Source organism: Arvicola amphibius, chromosome 8 (genome assembly GCF_903992535.2).
Source record: "Arvicola amphibius chromosome 8, mArvAmp1.2, whole genome shotgun sequence".
NCBI lineage: Eukaryota > Metazoa > Chordata > Mammalia > Rodentia > Cricetidae > Arvicola > Arvicola amphibius.
In genome coordinates, this window is record NC_052054.1 from 79,271,916 (window position 1) to 79,286,159 (window position 14,244).

General features: G+C 44.8%; 1 protein-coding gene across 5 annotated transcripts in view; it reads left to right on the forward strand.

Moving 5' to 3' along the window:
- Positions 1–13,762, forward strand: part of LOC119821588 (zinc finger protein 568) — an 84,597-nt gene extending 70,835 nt beyond the window's left edge. For 4 of the 5 annotated variants that reach the window (XM_038340698.1, XM_038340695.1, XM_038340701.1 and 1 more), the window contains 4 exons: positions 2,226–2,275; positions 4,545–4,668; positions 6,235–6,330; positions 8,988–13,762. In XM_038340698.1, the coding sequence (XP_038196626.1) occupies positions 2,226–2,275; positions 4,545–4,668; positions 6,235–6,330; positions 8,988–10,438 (1,721 nt within the window). In that variant the 3' untranslated portion in view covers positions 10,439–13,762. The remainder of the gene's footprint in view (positions 1–2,225; positions 2,276–4,544; positions 4,669–6,234; positions 6,331–8,987) is intronic. The other variant, XM_038340699.1, reaches the window with a different exon arrangement.
- The last annotated feature ends 482 nt before the right edge of the window (positions 13,763–14,244 follow it).

Genomic DNA, 14,244 nt, shown 5'->3' on the forward strand with positions numbered 1-14,244 from the left:
AATATATTTATTGTGTGTGTATGTGTACATGTGTACGTTTCTGGGTGTATGTATGTGCACCACTTGTGTTCAGGAGACCACAGAGATCAGAAGAGGGTCTTAGATCCCTTGGAACTGGAATTATAGGAAACTGTGAGCTATCATGTGGGTGCTGGGGACCAAGCCTGCATCCTCTAGAAGAGCAGCCAGTGCTCTTAATGCTGAGCCATCTCTCCAACCTCCCAAAATGGTACTTTCTTTTTTGTTTTTAGTTTTATGTGCATTGATGTTCTGTCTGCATGTGTGTCTGTAAGGGTATCAGTTCTTAGATCTGCCATGTTGGTACTGGGATTTGAACTCAGGTTTGGGGAGATTAAAAAGAAAAGGGATTAGCAGAAACACAGATTAATTTACTATTTGGAGGGACTGATTCTGAGTCCTAAAACTGGATTGCTGCAGTAGGGCTGTAGAGCTCAGGAGGCTCTCTGGCTTGTCTGTGTGCTCCTTAGTGGGGGAAATGAACGGGAGTGATCAAGGAGTCAGATTTTAAATGAAGGTTTAGGTCACTCTACTTGTAAACTTAAGGACATGGATAGCCCGTTAATGTCCTGAGAACCCCAGAGTGTGCAAGATAATTAGTAAAGTGGTACAGGATACATTGTTGCATTAGGGTATAACTCCTGTCCGATTATAACATAATGGCTGCTGGGAACTCTGCATGTTCTCTCTTGTTTTGTGTTTATATATTACCTATGTTTTTTAATTTTAAAAAAATACTTTATGTACATACTTTTAGAAGCTAGTTTTAGAACTGTGGGGAGGGTTGTCCTGGCACTCGCTATGTAGACCAGGCTGGCCTTTAACTCACAGAGATCCTCATGCCTCTGCCTGCTGGGACTAAAGGTGTGTGCCACATGCCCAGCCATAACTTACTCTCCAGATAAAAGACTGTTGAGTGTAGTGTAACTAAACTTGAAAAGTAGTTAATATAGTCTGGACAGTTAGTATTTATAGCCAGCTCTTAGGATCGTGCATCTTCTCATTTGCATAGCTGCAGTGTTGTCCTAAGGAGTCGCCATGTGTCAGGTGGATCGCTTTATTAGACATGGCTGTTCTGAGGCCTGGTTAATATGATTTAATATGCTCTTATCCTCCTGTTGTTGGTTATGACAGATGGCCTGTAGGTACTGAGTAGCCAGAGGGAAAACTGACAATTACAGTTTATTGCCTGTGGATTGAAAATTTAGCCTCTAATCCTTGGTATGAAATGTGAGTGCGATGTTAAGCTTCGTCAGCAGAGGGTGCAACTGCTGCATTTTGCTTTTCTTGCTCTATGACCATTAGGACCATTAGTAGACGTTTATGTGGGACACTCAGTGCTGCCCAGCATCAGCAGTGCCCCAGGGCATGCAGTCTTTTCCTTCTGCGAGCACAGTGGGCTCCTGTGTGTAGGAGCTGGGCAGAGAGAGGTGCCTGCTGCACAGACTGAACTCTGCCTGGCTTCTACGTCCAATCCCAGCTGTGTAGAAAGCCTTTGTAGCTCCTGGTGTATTTTTGAGTTCCAGCATCAAGGACCACAGCTCCCATTCCTCACTCCTTGAGCCTCCCCACTCAGGTCTCTAGAGCCGGAAACGCTGTTCTGCTCAGGCTAGCTCTAGGTTTGAGGGTGGTGGGAGTGCTAGAACCCTTCAGATTCCCACTTCCCTATTCTGTTGATGCTACAGGATGAAGGACAGCAGTGCATCCACTGTTTACAGCCAAACTTGGGCTTATGTAAGATGCTGGGACTGAAGACAGTGGAGTAAGGTTCTCCCTCATCCAAGTACCGACCAGGCAGGCCCAGCCGTGCCTACTGAGATGGCCGAGATTTGACTAGTTAACACTGGAGGCTCCAGTTTTGGGTTTTTGTGACAGGGTTTCTCTGTGTAGCTCTGGCTGCCCTGGAACTCACTGTAAAACAGGCTGCCCTCAGACTCAGAGATCCACCTGCCTCTGCCTCCCAGGTGTTGGAATTAAAGGCGTGCACCACCACTGCCTGGTGCTTTTTCTTTAAAAAAAAAAAAAAAAAAAAAACACAAAACCTGAGGTGGAGTCCAATCTGGATCGTGAGGTCACCTTTTTACTAAGTAAGGACTGGAGAAGGTGGTGAGGTGTGGGTCTCTGTTGAGTGCTGGAGGTGGGGATGATACAGGGGTGAACTGTCTGAGCAGTTTTTTAACCCTTGCACACCTTTTTCTTTCTCTAAGAAGCCAGAAGAGGAGGAAAGAACACGTTTGCATCTAAAGACATGGCCAAGGTAAGCCTCAATTGCCACTTTTGTCATGAAAGCTCCTTGGTTCTAAATGCTACTGTACTTCAGGGGTCTTCTCTAGAGTCCCCAGTGCTGTGGAGAAGAGGAAGCCGTGTTTGTGGAGTTTCCCCAAGCAGCCTAGGCATCTGTTTTATACAAACTATTACCTAGAATTTCTGTTCCCCAGGCTTTTAATCAGTATGGAACAAGATCTTGTCAGCGAACCTGGTCATTGCAGGGAATTTTAGGTTATTTTATGCTAATCTCTGTTGTCCCTGGTAGAGTCACCATAATGACCTTCTTGCTTAGAAATTATAACAGCAGTGGGGTCTGCCTGGCCTCTTCCGTTCATTTTTCCCCAGAAGACACTCAGCTGTTAGCATTTTCAGATTATTTTGCATATGATTTGCCCTGTGTTTCTGTTTTTGGTGCAGGATGGTACTGACAGAAACAACTGGCTCAGATTCTTACTCTGAGTCACCGTAGTTTGAGGTTCTTCCCAGATGTCACCTTATTGAGTCCTTGTCATAGCCCTGTGCGACAGCTGTGGCTGCGTCATTAGTTGTGTTGGGGTAGTCTTTGTAAACGGTATCTTTATTCCTTTGACAGTTTCACACCTGCAAAGTACACTGACATGCGTGTCCCCAGCTTTCCCACATACTTCTTCCTAATACCCTGTGTCCCTCCTTGTTCATGCCTTCATGGCATCGTCGCCTCTTCCTCTTCCTCTCTTCTCCTCCTCCTCCTCCTTTCCGATTAGTGCTGCCTGTTGGAATGCTCCCGATCTGCAGTGACCGTGTCACAGCCCTCCTCCCGTCCTCGAGATCACATTTGTATGGTGAATTTCATTCTTTTATATTTTTCAAGATTTGTTTTATTTTATGTGTGTGGGCATTTTGCCTGTATGTATGCCTTTGCACTACATGTGTGCCTGACATACTTGGAAGCTGGAAGGGGGTGGTGGATCCCCAGAAACTGGAACCACAGATGATAATGGACCGCCATGTGGGTGCTGGGAATTGAATCTTTGTCTTCCGGAAGAGCAGCCAATGATCTTAACTGCTGAGCCATCTCTCCAAGCCCCTCTTTCTTTTTTGATGTTGTTCATTTGACAATTTCATACTGGAATAGACCCTCTCCTATCTTCCTCCCGTGCCAGACAACACTTCCATCTGCACATGTCCCTTTCCCAGATTCATGACCTTTGGTTTTGTTGTGTGACCTGTAGAGTTTACCCGGGTTTCTCTGTGTAACCCATGGATTGGTTTGTTTGCTGTGAGACAAGGTTTTACTGTGTAGCCTTGGCTGGCCTGGAACTTACTTTGCAGACCAGGATTCAAATTCAGAAAGATCCTCCTGCCTTTGCTTCCCCAATGCTAGAACTAAATGTGTGCACCACCACACCAAGCTGTGACTTGGCACTTCCCACGGGTGCCCGTTGGGTACCAGTGGGTACACAGCTAACAACAATGATCCCCTTTTCCTGTGTTGTTGTTTTTAACATAGGACTCTAAAGTTTTTCTCAGACATTTCCCATCTCGGGAGTCTGGCTTCTTTTCTCCAGGAGTTGGGGTCAGGCGCCTGTTGTGGTAGCTTTATTGTCTCCTAATCGTGTGTGTCTCTCTGTTGTAGTTTGCACATCTGTGGTGATGGATGTGTCTTTCTTTTATTTTTTTAACTCTTTCCAGGCAAGTTTTTGTTTTGTTTTTGTTTTATTGTTGTTTTTCGTTTTTTGTGAGGCCTTCTAAAAATGATGTCCTCAGTAGGAAGCACATTTCCTTCTACTATGAGGACAGATTGGAGCGGTGACCCCAATAGTCTATCAGCAGGTTTAGCCTTTCCTTTACTATAGAAGACTGCATTACACTTGAGTATTACACTGTGGAAGACTGCATTACACTGTAGCACAGGATTACAGTTAGGTTTAGAAGAGTAACCAGTTAGAAAAAGCAGTTAAAATATTAAAATGTTTGACAGAGCAGACACACACAGACACGCGTCTGCAGAGAAGGAAGAGTGGAGGCAGTGATGAGAAGATGCTGTGTACCTGCATGTTCAGTTCCATTCAGTTGAGAAACACCACTTACATGGGCTTTACTTGAAGTGCCAAGGAGCAGGCGTGCTCAGACCACATGTGTGCACCTTTGTCCCCACACTGGCCTGTGCATATGGAAGGGTCTAGCCAGGTTCTCCAGGGAATTGTCATGTCTGCTGTCCTTTCTGTTGAAGTTTTTAATCTTGATTTCACAAATGGCATGTTTGTGTGTGATTTCAGGGCTTGAATTTCAAAGATGTGGTCATTTACTTCTCTCGAGAGGAATGGAAGTGCTTGCACCCTTCCCACAGGAATTTGTACCAGGATGTAATGTTGGAGACTTACAGCAACCTGATTTCACTAGGTAAGTTCATTCACTCACCAAAATTCAGAATTGCCCTTCAGAATTTTCAAGTTCTTTATGATGAGCATTGATTTTTTTTTTAATCTTATTATGTGTATGGGTGTTTTGCCTGCAGGTATGCCTGTGCATGCCTGGTGCCCGCAGTAACCACAGGAGACCAAATCCCCTAGAATTTGAGTTACAAATGGTTGTGAGCCACCGTGTGGTGCTGAGAACTGAACTCAGGTCCTCTGGAAGAGCAGCCAGTGCTCTTTAACGGCTGAGCCATCTCTCCAGCCCCTGTTGATTTATTTGAGACAAAGTCTGCTATGCAGCCCAGAATGGTCTGAAATTCATGACAATCCTGAGGTTTTACAGGTGCTGAGGGTATAGACCTTCATCAAAAATTTTTGTTGAATTTTTAATGAACACTTTTCAAGTACTGAGCTAAACTAATGATGTTTCTTACACACACGTATACACACGCGCGCGCACACACACACACACACACACACACGCACGCACATAGAGAGGAGGGAGACGTCTTCTCTTCCCCAGCCCTCCAGTATTCACTCACTTTGATCCCTAACTTACTTTTCCTTACTGTTACTGTTGTTGGGGTGGGGTCAGAGAACAACTCTCTGGAATCAGTTCTCCCCATCTGTCTCTACATGGGGTCTGAGGATTGAATTTAGGTTGCCAGACTTGTATAGCAAGTACCTTTGCCCATTTTAAATACATCTTATTTGGGTTGTTTTTCCCTTTCCCCCAAATCTGCCCAGATTTTTTTCCACTTCCCTACCCACCCAAATCCATACCCTTCCTTTCTCTCATTAGAAAACAAACCAGGGGCTGGAGAGATGGCTCAGAGGTTAGGAGCACTGACTTTCCTTCCAGAGGTCCTGAGTTCAATTCCCAGAAACCACATGGTGGCTCACAACCATCTGTAATGAGATCTGGTGCCCCCTTTTGGAGTGTAGGCACACATGCAATCAGAACATTGTATACATATAAATAAATAAATCTTAAAAAAAAAAAAAGAAAAGAAAACAAACCAGGATAAACAAACCTAGATAAACAGGAAAATAAAGAAACCGCAAAAGCACAAGTAGCACATGCAGAGACGAAGATGCACACAGAGACAACCATAACAATAATATACAAGTAAAAGATCTGTAAGGTTAAAAAGAAAGAAAGGAAAACAAAACCCCAAACCCAGCATTTTGAGACAGGAGCTTCCAACAGTCCCATCAAGCTCATGTTCCAGCTACTGCTGAGCCTGGTCCTGCCCTAAGGGGTGAGGCCTATCCCCAAGGAGGACCCTCTGGAGAAAACTTAATTTCTCCCTTGCTGATGGTTATCAGTTGGAGATAGTAGCTTCTGGGTAGGAGGGAGGCCTCTCTCCACTTCCCCTCTCAGGTCTGAGACCCTGTTTTTCTCTCTTGACAGTCATGGACTTATTTTACTATAGTCTCACTATGTGGCCCTGGCTGGCCTTGAACTCACAGAGTCCTCTTTCCTCTGCCTCCTGAACTGACGTGGATGCTGACATGCACAACATAAGCTTCCCTTTTTGTCTCTGGGCAGGTATTGCTGACACTAAGCCGAGTGTGATCTCCCTTTTAGAGCAGGGGAAAGAGCCCTGGATGGTGATGAGGAACGAGACAAAAGAATGGCATTCGGGTGAGTGCTGGTACTGGACCTGGGGAGGCCTGGCAGGTTGTCACCCAGGCAGCCTGTGAGAGGCAGCACTCCAGATGCTGCTGGGAAAGCTCCCTGGCAACCACAGTGTAAGGGCCGGGGAGAAAGGATGTTCTGGAGCTGCGGTGCTCAGCCTTCCTAATGCTGCGACCCTTCAATAAATACCGTTCCTCATGTTGTATTTTGCTCTGTTAAGACTTGTAAATAGTTTTGGAAGTAGAGGTTTGCCAAAGGGGTCATGACCCATAGGTTGAGAACCACTGTTAGCACAAGGCTTTGGATTTTCTTGGGTTTTGTTTTTGTTTGTTTCCCAAAAGAGGGTTTCTCTATAGCCCTGGCTGTCCTGGAACTCGCTCTGTAGACCAGGCTGGCCTCGAACTCAGAGATCCACCTGCCTCTGCCTCCTGAGTGCTGGGATTAAAGGCGTGCGCTGCCCCAGCCCAGTGAGGCTCTGAGTCCGTACTCTCCCCTCTGTCTCACCACATTCCTGTCATACTTCCTTCTTGTCCCAGAGAAGAACCCTGTGACAACCATTTTATCTGCATTTTTGGTCTAGTTTTCTCTTGGCTTCTTAAAGCAGCTCCATTGAGGTACAACTCGTGGGCTGTAGACTCATCCATTTAAAGTGTGCGGTGGCCAAGGCTTTAGCATTTGTGAACTTGGGTGTCCATCAACAGCCATCAGAGATTTTACCACAGGCGAACCTGGTAGCAGTCTGTCCACACCCAGCATGCACAGCCTCTGATTGACTTCCATGGCCGGCTTCTTCACATCACACTACATGTTCAGGGTCCATCATTCTTGTGTGCTGTTGGATAACAATATAGGATAGTATTGATAGTTGGACATACTGCATTTTGTTTCTCCACTTACTGCTGGATGTGTAGGTTGTTTTCACGTCTGCACTAGTATGTGTAGCCTTGTCGTTAAATGGTTTTAGAATTCTTGTATCAAAGCAGAACACCCAAAGAAAACTGCGGGTAATACTGACCTCAGAGCTAACTGGGACATGTTCTTTCCTTTTCTGACTTTTGAAAACTTTTTTTTTTTTAAAGAATTTGTCCTTACAAGCATGAGGGAAATACAAAATGACATGTAATAACTGTGCTTTACAAAACCTGAGTATGTAGAAGAATGGTGAGCACCCTGCGCTGTAAAGGTCATAAGGCCCCAGGAAGGCAGCCGCGTAGGCTGTAGTGACACCTTAGGGAAGGGGTCTGCCAGCAGACTCCAAAGGAAGGCTGTGCTGTACAACGTAAAGAGCATCCACCGGCAGTTAGCTAAGGTCAGAAACAGGTACTAGAGGGCAGGTTTTCAAAAGGTTCTTATGTGCGTATGTCTGTGTGTGTGTTTGTGTGTGCATGCTGCCTGCTGTCTCTCTGGGCACCATGTGCATACAGTGGCCGTGGAGTCCAGTAAGCGAGAGTCCCTGGAGTTCCAGTGCTGAGAACCAAACCCGGGTCCTGTGTAAGAGCTGCACGTATTCCTAACTGCTGACATCTTCTCTCCAGCTCCACTAAGATGCTTTGGAGATTTATTCATTTTGTGTCTGAGTGTCTTTGCCTGAACACATACATGTGCACTACTTATCTCCTTGGTGCCTGTGTAGATCAGAAAAGACAATAGGATGCCTGGATCTGGAATCATGCGTGGTTGTGAGCCACCTTGTAGGTCATGTGAGTTGAACCCAAGTCACCTACAAGAGCAGCAAATATACTTAACTGTTGAGCCATCTCTCCAGGAATAGATTGATTTTTAATTTTGTGTGTGTGTATGCACATACAAGTGTTGAAGCCAAAAGAAGCATTAAATCTTCTGAAGCTGAAGTTACAGGTGGTTGTGAGCTACCTGGGGTAGATTCTAGAAATCAAACCTGGGCCCCTTTGCAAGAGCAACAAGTACGTGTAACCTCTGAGCTGTCTTTCCAGCCACCTTGTGGAGGAGTTGGTTCTGATAGAAGGTGCTATGATCTCCCTATTTTATTTTATTTATTTTTGAGGATTTTATTTTATTTATTTTTGAGGCAGGGTTTCACTGTGTAACAGTTCCAGTTTCCTAGAACTTTGTAGTCTAGGCTGGCCTCTTACAGAGATTCACTTGCCTCTGCCTCGCTAATGCTGGAATTAAAAGTGTGCGCCACCGCCGCCCGGCTGATCTCACTATTTTTAACAGCAATATTTAAACCACGGTGCACAGTGGACATGAGGGAATGGCGGTGAACTAGTAGGATAGATAGCATGCTGTATGGATGGCATGGTGTGACTCGTTAGCAATAATGGTTCTGAACAAGATGGCTGCGATCCAGGAAGGAAACGGAGCCATCTGCTCGTGATCCGAGGCTAGAGGTGGGAGCTGTTGCTGCCTGTGCCTGTTTATCTTCTCTCTCAGTTTTCTTAGGCAGTTCCTGGATAGCATGTTTGGGGTAAGTTTCCTGTCTGATTTGGATGCCCACCAGAGTGGGAAGAGCGGCCTTCACCTTCCTTTCTGAGCTCTTCATTGTGTCTCGCCCGTCCCTCTCCCTCTTCAGAGTTCAGTGTCGTGTTGTGAGTGGTTTATGTTTTCATTGCCTTAGCTCTCACTTCCTGCAATATTCCCTTCTGGCATGTAAAAATAACCTTCGTTCTCTTATTATCTTACAGATTGGGCGTCTAGAAGAGAAGGCAAGAACTTACTTCCAAAGGATGGCTACAGAATTATATCAACAAAATTATTGCAACAAAAGGTGGCAAAAAAGCGTACACAGTCCAGCCTTGAAAACAACAGAACTAGAGGTAACAGAGAGATCACAGGCCAGCTGGAGATGCAACAGGACCATCAGGAGGGACATTTGAAACAAGCTGTGGTGACCTCTGTCAGGAGGCCTAGTTCCTTCCAGTGCACAGCCCATAAAGAAGCTCACTCTGGAGAAAAACCCTATGAATGTAAGAAATGTAAGAAAACATTCATGTGCCGGTCGTGTCTCATTGAACACGAGCAAATGCACAATAAGGAAAAAGGCATTAAGTGTACACAGTGTGGGAAAGTCTTTAGCTGTAGGTCAGACTTGACTATGCACCAAAGACTTCATGAAAGCAAAAAAAGCAATGAAAATAAGAAAAGTGCCCTTAATTGTGGTTCTGACATTTTGAGACCTCAGAGTACTCACAGTAGTGAGAAACCTCATAAGTGTAAGGAATGCGGGAAAGGTTTCCATTCTACCTCACAGCTCAGTCACCATCAAAAGTTGCATATAGGTGAGAAGCCCTACAAGTGTAAGGAGTGTGGGAAGGCATTTCCATCTGTCGCACAGCTTAGTCTTCACCAGAGAGTTCACACTGATGAGAAGTGCTTTGAGTGTAAGGAATGTGGGAAAGCCTTTACCCGCCCCTCACATCTCCTTCGTCACCAGCGAATCCACACTGGTGAGAAGCCACATATGTGTAAGGAATGCGGGAAGGCCTTCCGTTACGACACTCAGCTTAGTCTTCATCAGCTGACTCACGCCGGGGCGAGACGCTATGAGTGTAAGGACTGTGACAAGGTGTATAGTTGTGCCTCACAGCTCACTCTACATCAGATGGTTCACACCGGGGAGAAGCCCCACAAGTGTAAAGAGTGTGGGAAAGGCTTTATCTCTGATTCACACCTTCTTCGACATCAGAGTGTTCACACTGGTGAGAAGCCCTATAAATGTAAGGAGTGCGGCAAGGGCTTTCGTCGTGGCACAGAGCTTGCCCGACATCAGAGAGCCCATGCTGGTGATAAACCCTATAAATGTAAGGAATGTGGAAAGTCCTTTACTTGTACCACAGAACTCCTTAGACATCAGAAAGTCCACACTGGTGAGAGACCCCACAAATGTAAGGAGTGTGGGAAGGCTTTCATCCGAAGATCAGAACTAACACATCATGAAAGAAGCCACAGTGGTGAAAAGCCCTATGAGTGTAAGGAGTGCGGGAAGACCTTTGGCCGCGGCTCAGAACTTAGTCGACACCTGAAAATCCATACTGGGGAGAAGCCCTATAAGTGTAAACAGTGTGGGAAAGCCTTCATTCGTGGCTCTCACCTTACCCAACATCAGAGAATTCATACAGGGCAGAGGAGTGAATGAGGAAACGCTGCCATCAAAAAGTCCTACAGTTAGAGCCCCTACAATGGCTAACAGATGTGGGACAGCAGCATTGCAGGCTTCCTCATCTGCACTAGAATTCATACGCAGACCCAGTTAGGGCCAGAAATGACTGGACATTTGTCACCAGTAAGAAACCTCACAATTACAGAAATTGGAAGTGACTTAATTATTCCAGAATTTATTGTGAGCTTTAGCTAATGGAAAACTGGAAATTCCCATGGATATAAAGAAAGTAGGAATGCCCTCTCAGTGGCCCAGAGCCAAGTAGGCCCAGGGAATTCACACCAGAGAAACACTGAGGAGGTAGTAAATACACCAGAGGAGTTAGTGGTTCGCCCTGAAGAGAAAATTCATAATCACTACAGATGTGATCTTTCGTACTTAAGGTCACACTTACGTTCAAAGTGCAGCACATTCTCCCTTCATCCCACTCACATTCTATGAAATATTTGCAGATTTACTCTATAAAATGAGCTTGAACTGAGGAAGTGTAGAAAAGGACTTGACCATGTTTACCTTTAACTCAAGAGTTAGAGCAGGGTAAATTACTTACTGACTTTAAAATTCTTTTATAAATTAGCAATGTTAGAATCATATATCTAGTTATACTGTGAGTATGTGTATAGCTTGCATACTAGCATCTAACTAGTTTTTAAAGTGTACCAAATGCATCAGGGCATTGTGGTGCATACCTGTAATCTAAGCACCTGGAAGCTAAAGGCAGGAGGATTACAAGTTTGAGGCTAGCTTGAAGGATATTCCAAGGAAAAAGTATACCAAAGATAGCTGCTTTCTTGTTACTTTCAAACTTGTGAACTTTTATATTACAATCTTATAAAAGGAAAGCCTTACATGCCTGGTGGTTGGAGGGACATTTTGCATTGTCTCCTAGACTGTTACAGAATCAGGTTCCTTTTAAAGAAAAGCTGAAAGCTTCCATTCATCGTTTGCCCTTCTCCTAGTCAGGAGGCTCACAGTTTGATCGCAGACCCGTTATTTTTCCCGTTATTTTGATGACACAGAGTTGTGTGTGGGCTGAAGATGAAAGTTTCTGAGCTAAGGCCGGTTGGATGAGCAAAGTGTAGGCCTTGCCTATCTGCGGCATTACCACTTCCCTCTGCTGTGTCACCAGCCACAGCCACGCACAGTCTGGTCCTCCTCCTGCACACTTGGTCTCACGTGTGCGAGAGGATCTGAGCAGAAGTGCACGTGGGCTTTAGTAAGAAGACAGGGAAATGGTCTTCCCACCTGCAGGGAGCACATCTGTGCGCCAGGAGGCGCCTGATTTGTGTTGCAGTCCAAAGGGCCAGAAGCTGAGACTGTCCTAGGCAATGTGAGGTCATTGACGTGGCTTCAGGAAACCATGAACTGCAGAATAAGAAATGCATACATTGAAAATTCAGCTCTTTACATTGTACCTCTTAGAAATTACCATTTAAAATATATTTATATAAATATTCAGTTTCAGTAAGGTAGGATGTTTATATAAAATTTCAGCTTTTATAGTGTATCTGATATAGAGAAGCAGTACTTTTAAAGAACTTTTAGCCATATTATCGAAATGTATACTCAGCTTTGACTTAGTAAGATATAGGCTGTTTACGTACAGCATTTGATGGTGTCTTTTTATATCCTGGAAAAGTATTGTTTTCCTGAATGAAGTGAGAGCCAAAGAGAACCTGCTTAAGGAACTACACTAATTCCTCTACACCTGAGTCATCTGGCAGCTAAAAATCTTCTACCTCTTCAGGACACAAGGCACTCACAGCTATGCAGGAGCAAACCTTTTTACCAAATTTGGAAAAGCACAGCATCTAAAATCAACAGCTATCTACAAATCCGTTTTACTTAGAGTAGAGGGTATTCTGACTAGACAGCAAGTCTTGTCGGAAGCCCAGGGAAAAGGAACGAGGTGCTTTGTTCAGATGTTTGTAGGTGCACTGATGAGCAAAGAGAAACTTAGAGCAGGTGCTGTGAAGGGAATTTACCTCCCTGCCTGCAGGCTCCACTTGGGAACAGCGCCCTCTAGTGATTCCTTCCGGCTCGCTGCTAAGGGTTAGACAGACTACTGCAGACAGTGCAGGCAGAGTCCAGGTAGGGCGTGCCTGCCGTCCACCTTTGATTTTTTGATACAGGTCCTCGTGAGCTGGGACTGACTAGTGAACCCCAGGGACCCACTTGGCTCTAGCCTTAGCATTGGAGTTAAAAGCAAGTGCCACATCACCTGACTTTTTTATGTGGATTTTGGGAGATGAACTCAGGTCCTCATGCTTGTACAGCAAGCACTTTACTGGCTGAGCATCTCTCCAGCCCATCAAGTATTTTTTAAATGGGAATTTTAATCTGCACTGGTATATTAACTTAATAAATCTAAAATTTTAACTATTCTAAAAATAGAACTTGCACACATTTTATAAGAATTAAATTAATAAAAGCAGGATTTTAAAAGGTGATATTAGTACTAATTTCAGTGTTAGAAGGATAGCTCTTTACTTTTCTGCTCATGTGTACATACTTTTTTCAAGACTTGAATGTCCTCTCCCAAATGTATGTATCATGATGCACCTGAAAGCAAGAATATACTGAGTAACTTCTTTAGTGAAGCAACGTTGCATACACTGTTGTCAGTGGATGCTGTGCTCCGTGCTCACTCACTCCGGCTGGGACACACCCACACTTTTCTCACAGGGTCTGGGTGGGAAGGGTATTGAATGGAATTGTGCATGCACACAGGAGTGCAGCCGCCTTTCCTCACATGGTAATCTACTATAAACCTCTTTCCAGTCAGCACAGATCTAACTAGCTTCACATACTCACACAGCCCGTTCCTCACTAGCGAGTGTTGAGGTTATTTTACCATCAACGATGAGTTCAGGACCCAGATATTGCCATATGTTGGAGCTTCTGCTTCTGTAAAGCAGGTGTACTCCTGCTATTTGAATCCTTGCCTTAACATAGTAGATTTAAAATGTACTTGGTGCCTTATTTTTGTGGGAAGCTCGCCATTATCTCAACAGAAATGTGTGTGTTTCCCAGCAGTGTAAACCAGGACTGAAAATGTGCCTTCCATTTGCACTTCTTAACTGCCAGCAAGGCTGAGCGTCTCCTGTGCCTTTGGACATTTGAGCTTTGTTTCTGTGACTTGCACATTGCTGTCAGTCTCCCTTTGTAAAACTGGAGTTGGGCCAGGCAGTGGTGGTGCACGCCTTTAATCCCAGCACTCAGGAGGCAGAGGCAGGTGGATCTCTGTGAGTCCAAGGCCAGCCTGGTCTACAAGAGCTAGTTCCAGGAGAGGCTCCAAAGTTACAGAGAAACCCTGTCTCGAAAAAACAAACAAAAAACCGAAGTTGGGTTTGGTTTTTGTTTGGCTTTTTTTGTTGTTGTTGTTTTGTTTTGGGGTTGGTTTTTGGGGGGTTTTTTTGTTTTGCTTTGTTTTTGTAGAAACATGGCTAGATCATATTACCACATTAGCAGTTTATTGTCTTAGTCTAGCGTATGTCATTTGCCCTTGTTTATATTAAAATAATAGTTACCAAATGTTGTTTTATGAAGGGCCAGACAATATTTCAGGCTTTGGGAGCCTGTTTCCATGCACCCTTTGCAGCATGGAAATGCATCCGTTTGAGCCAGCGGTTCTCAGCCACTTCTGCCAAATTCCCAGTAGACATCTACCTGCCAATGTCCACAGGCGTTTTGTTTGTCACTTTAAAGATGATTGCTGCTTGAGTCTCGTGGGCAGAGGCCAGAGATCTCGGTTTCTTGTGATGCACAGCACAGCCCCAAGC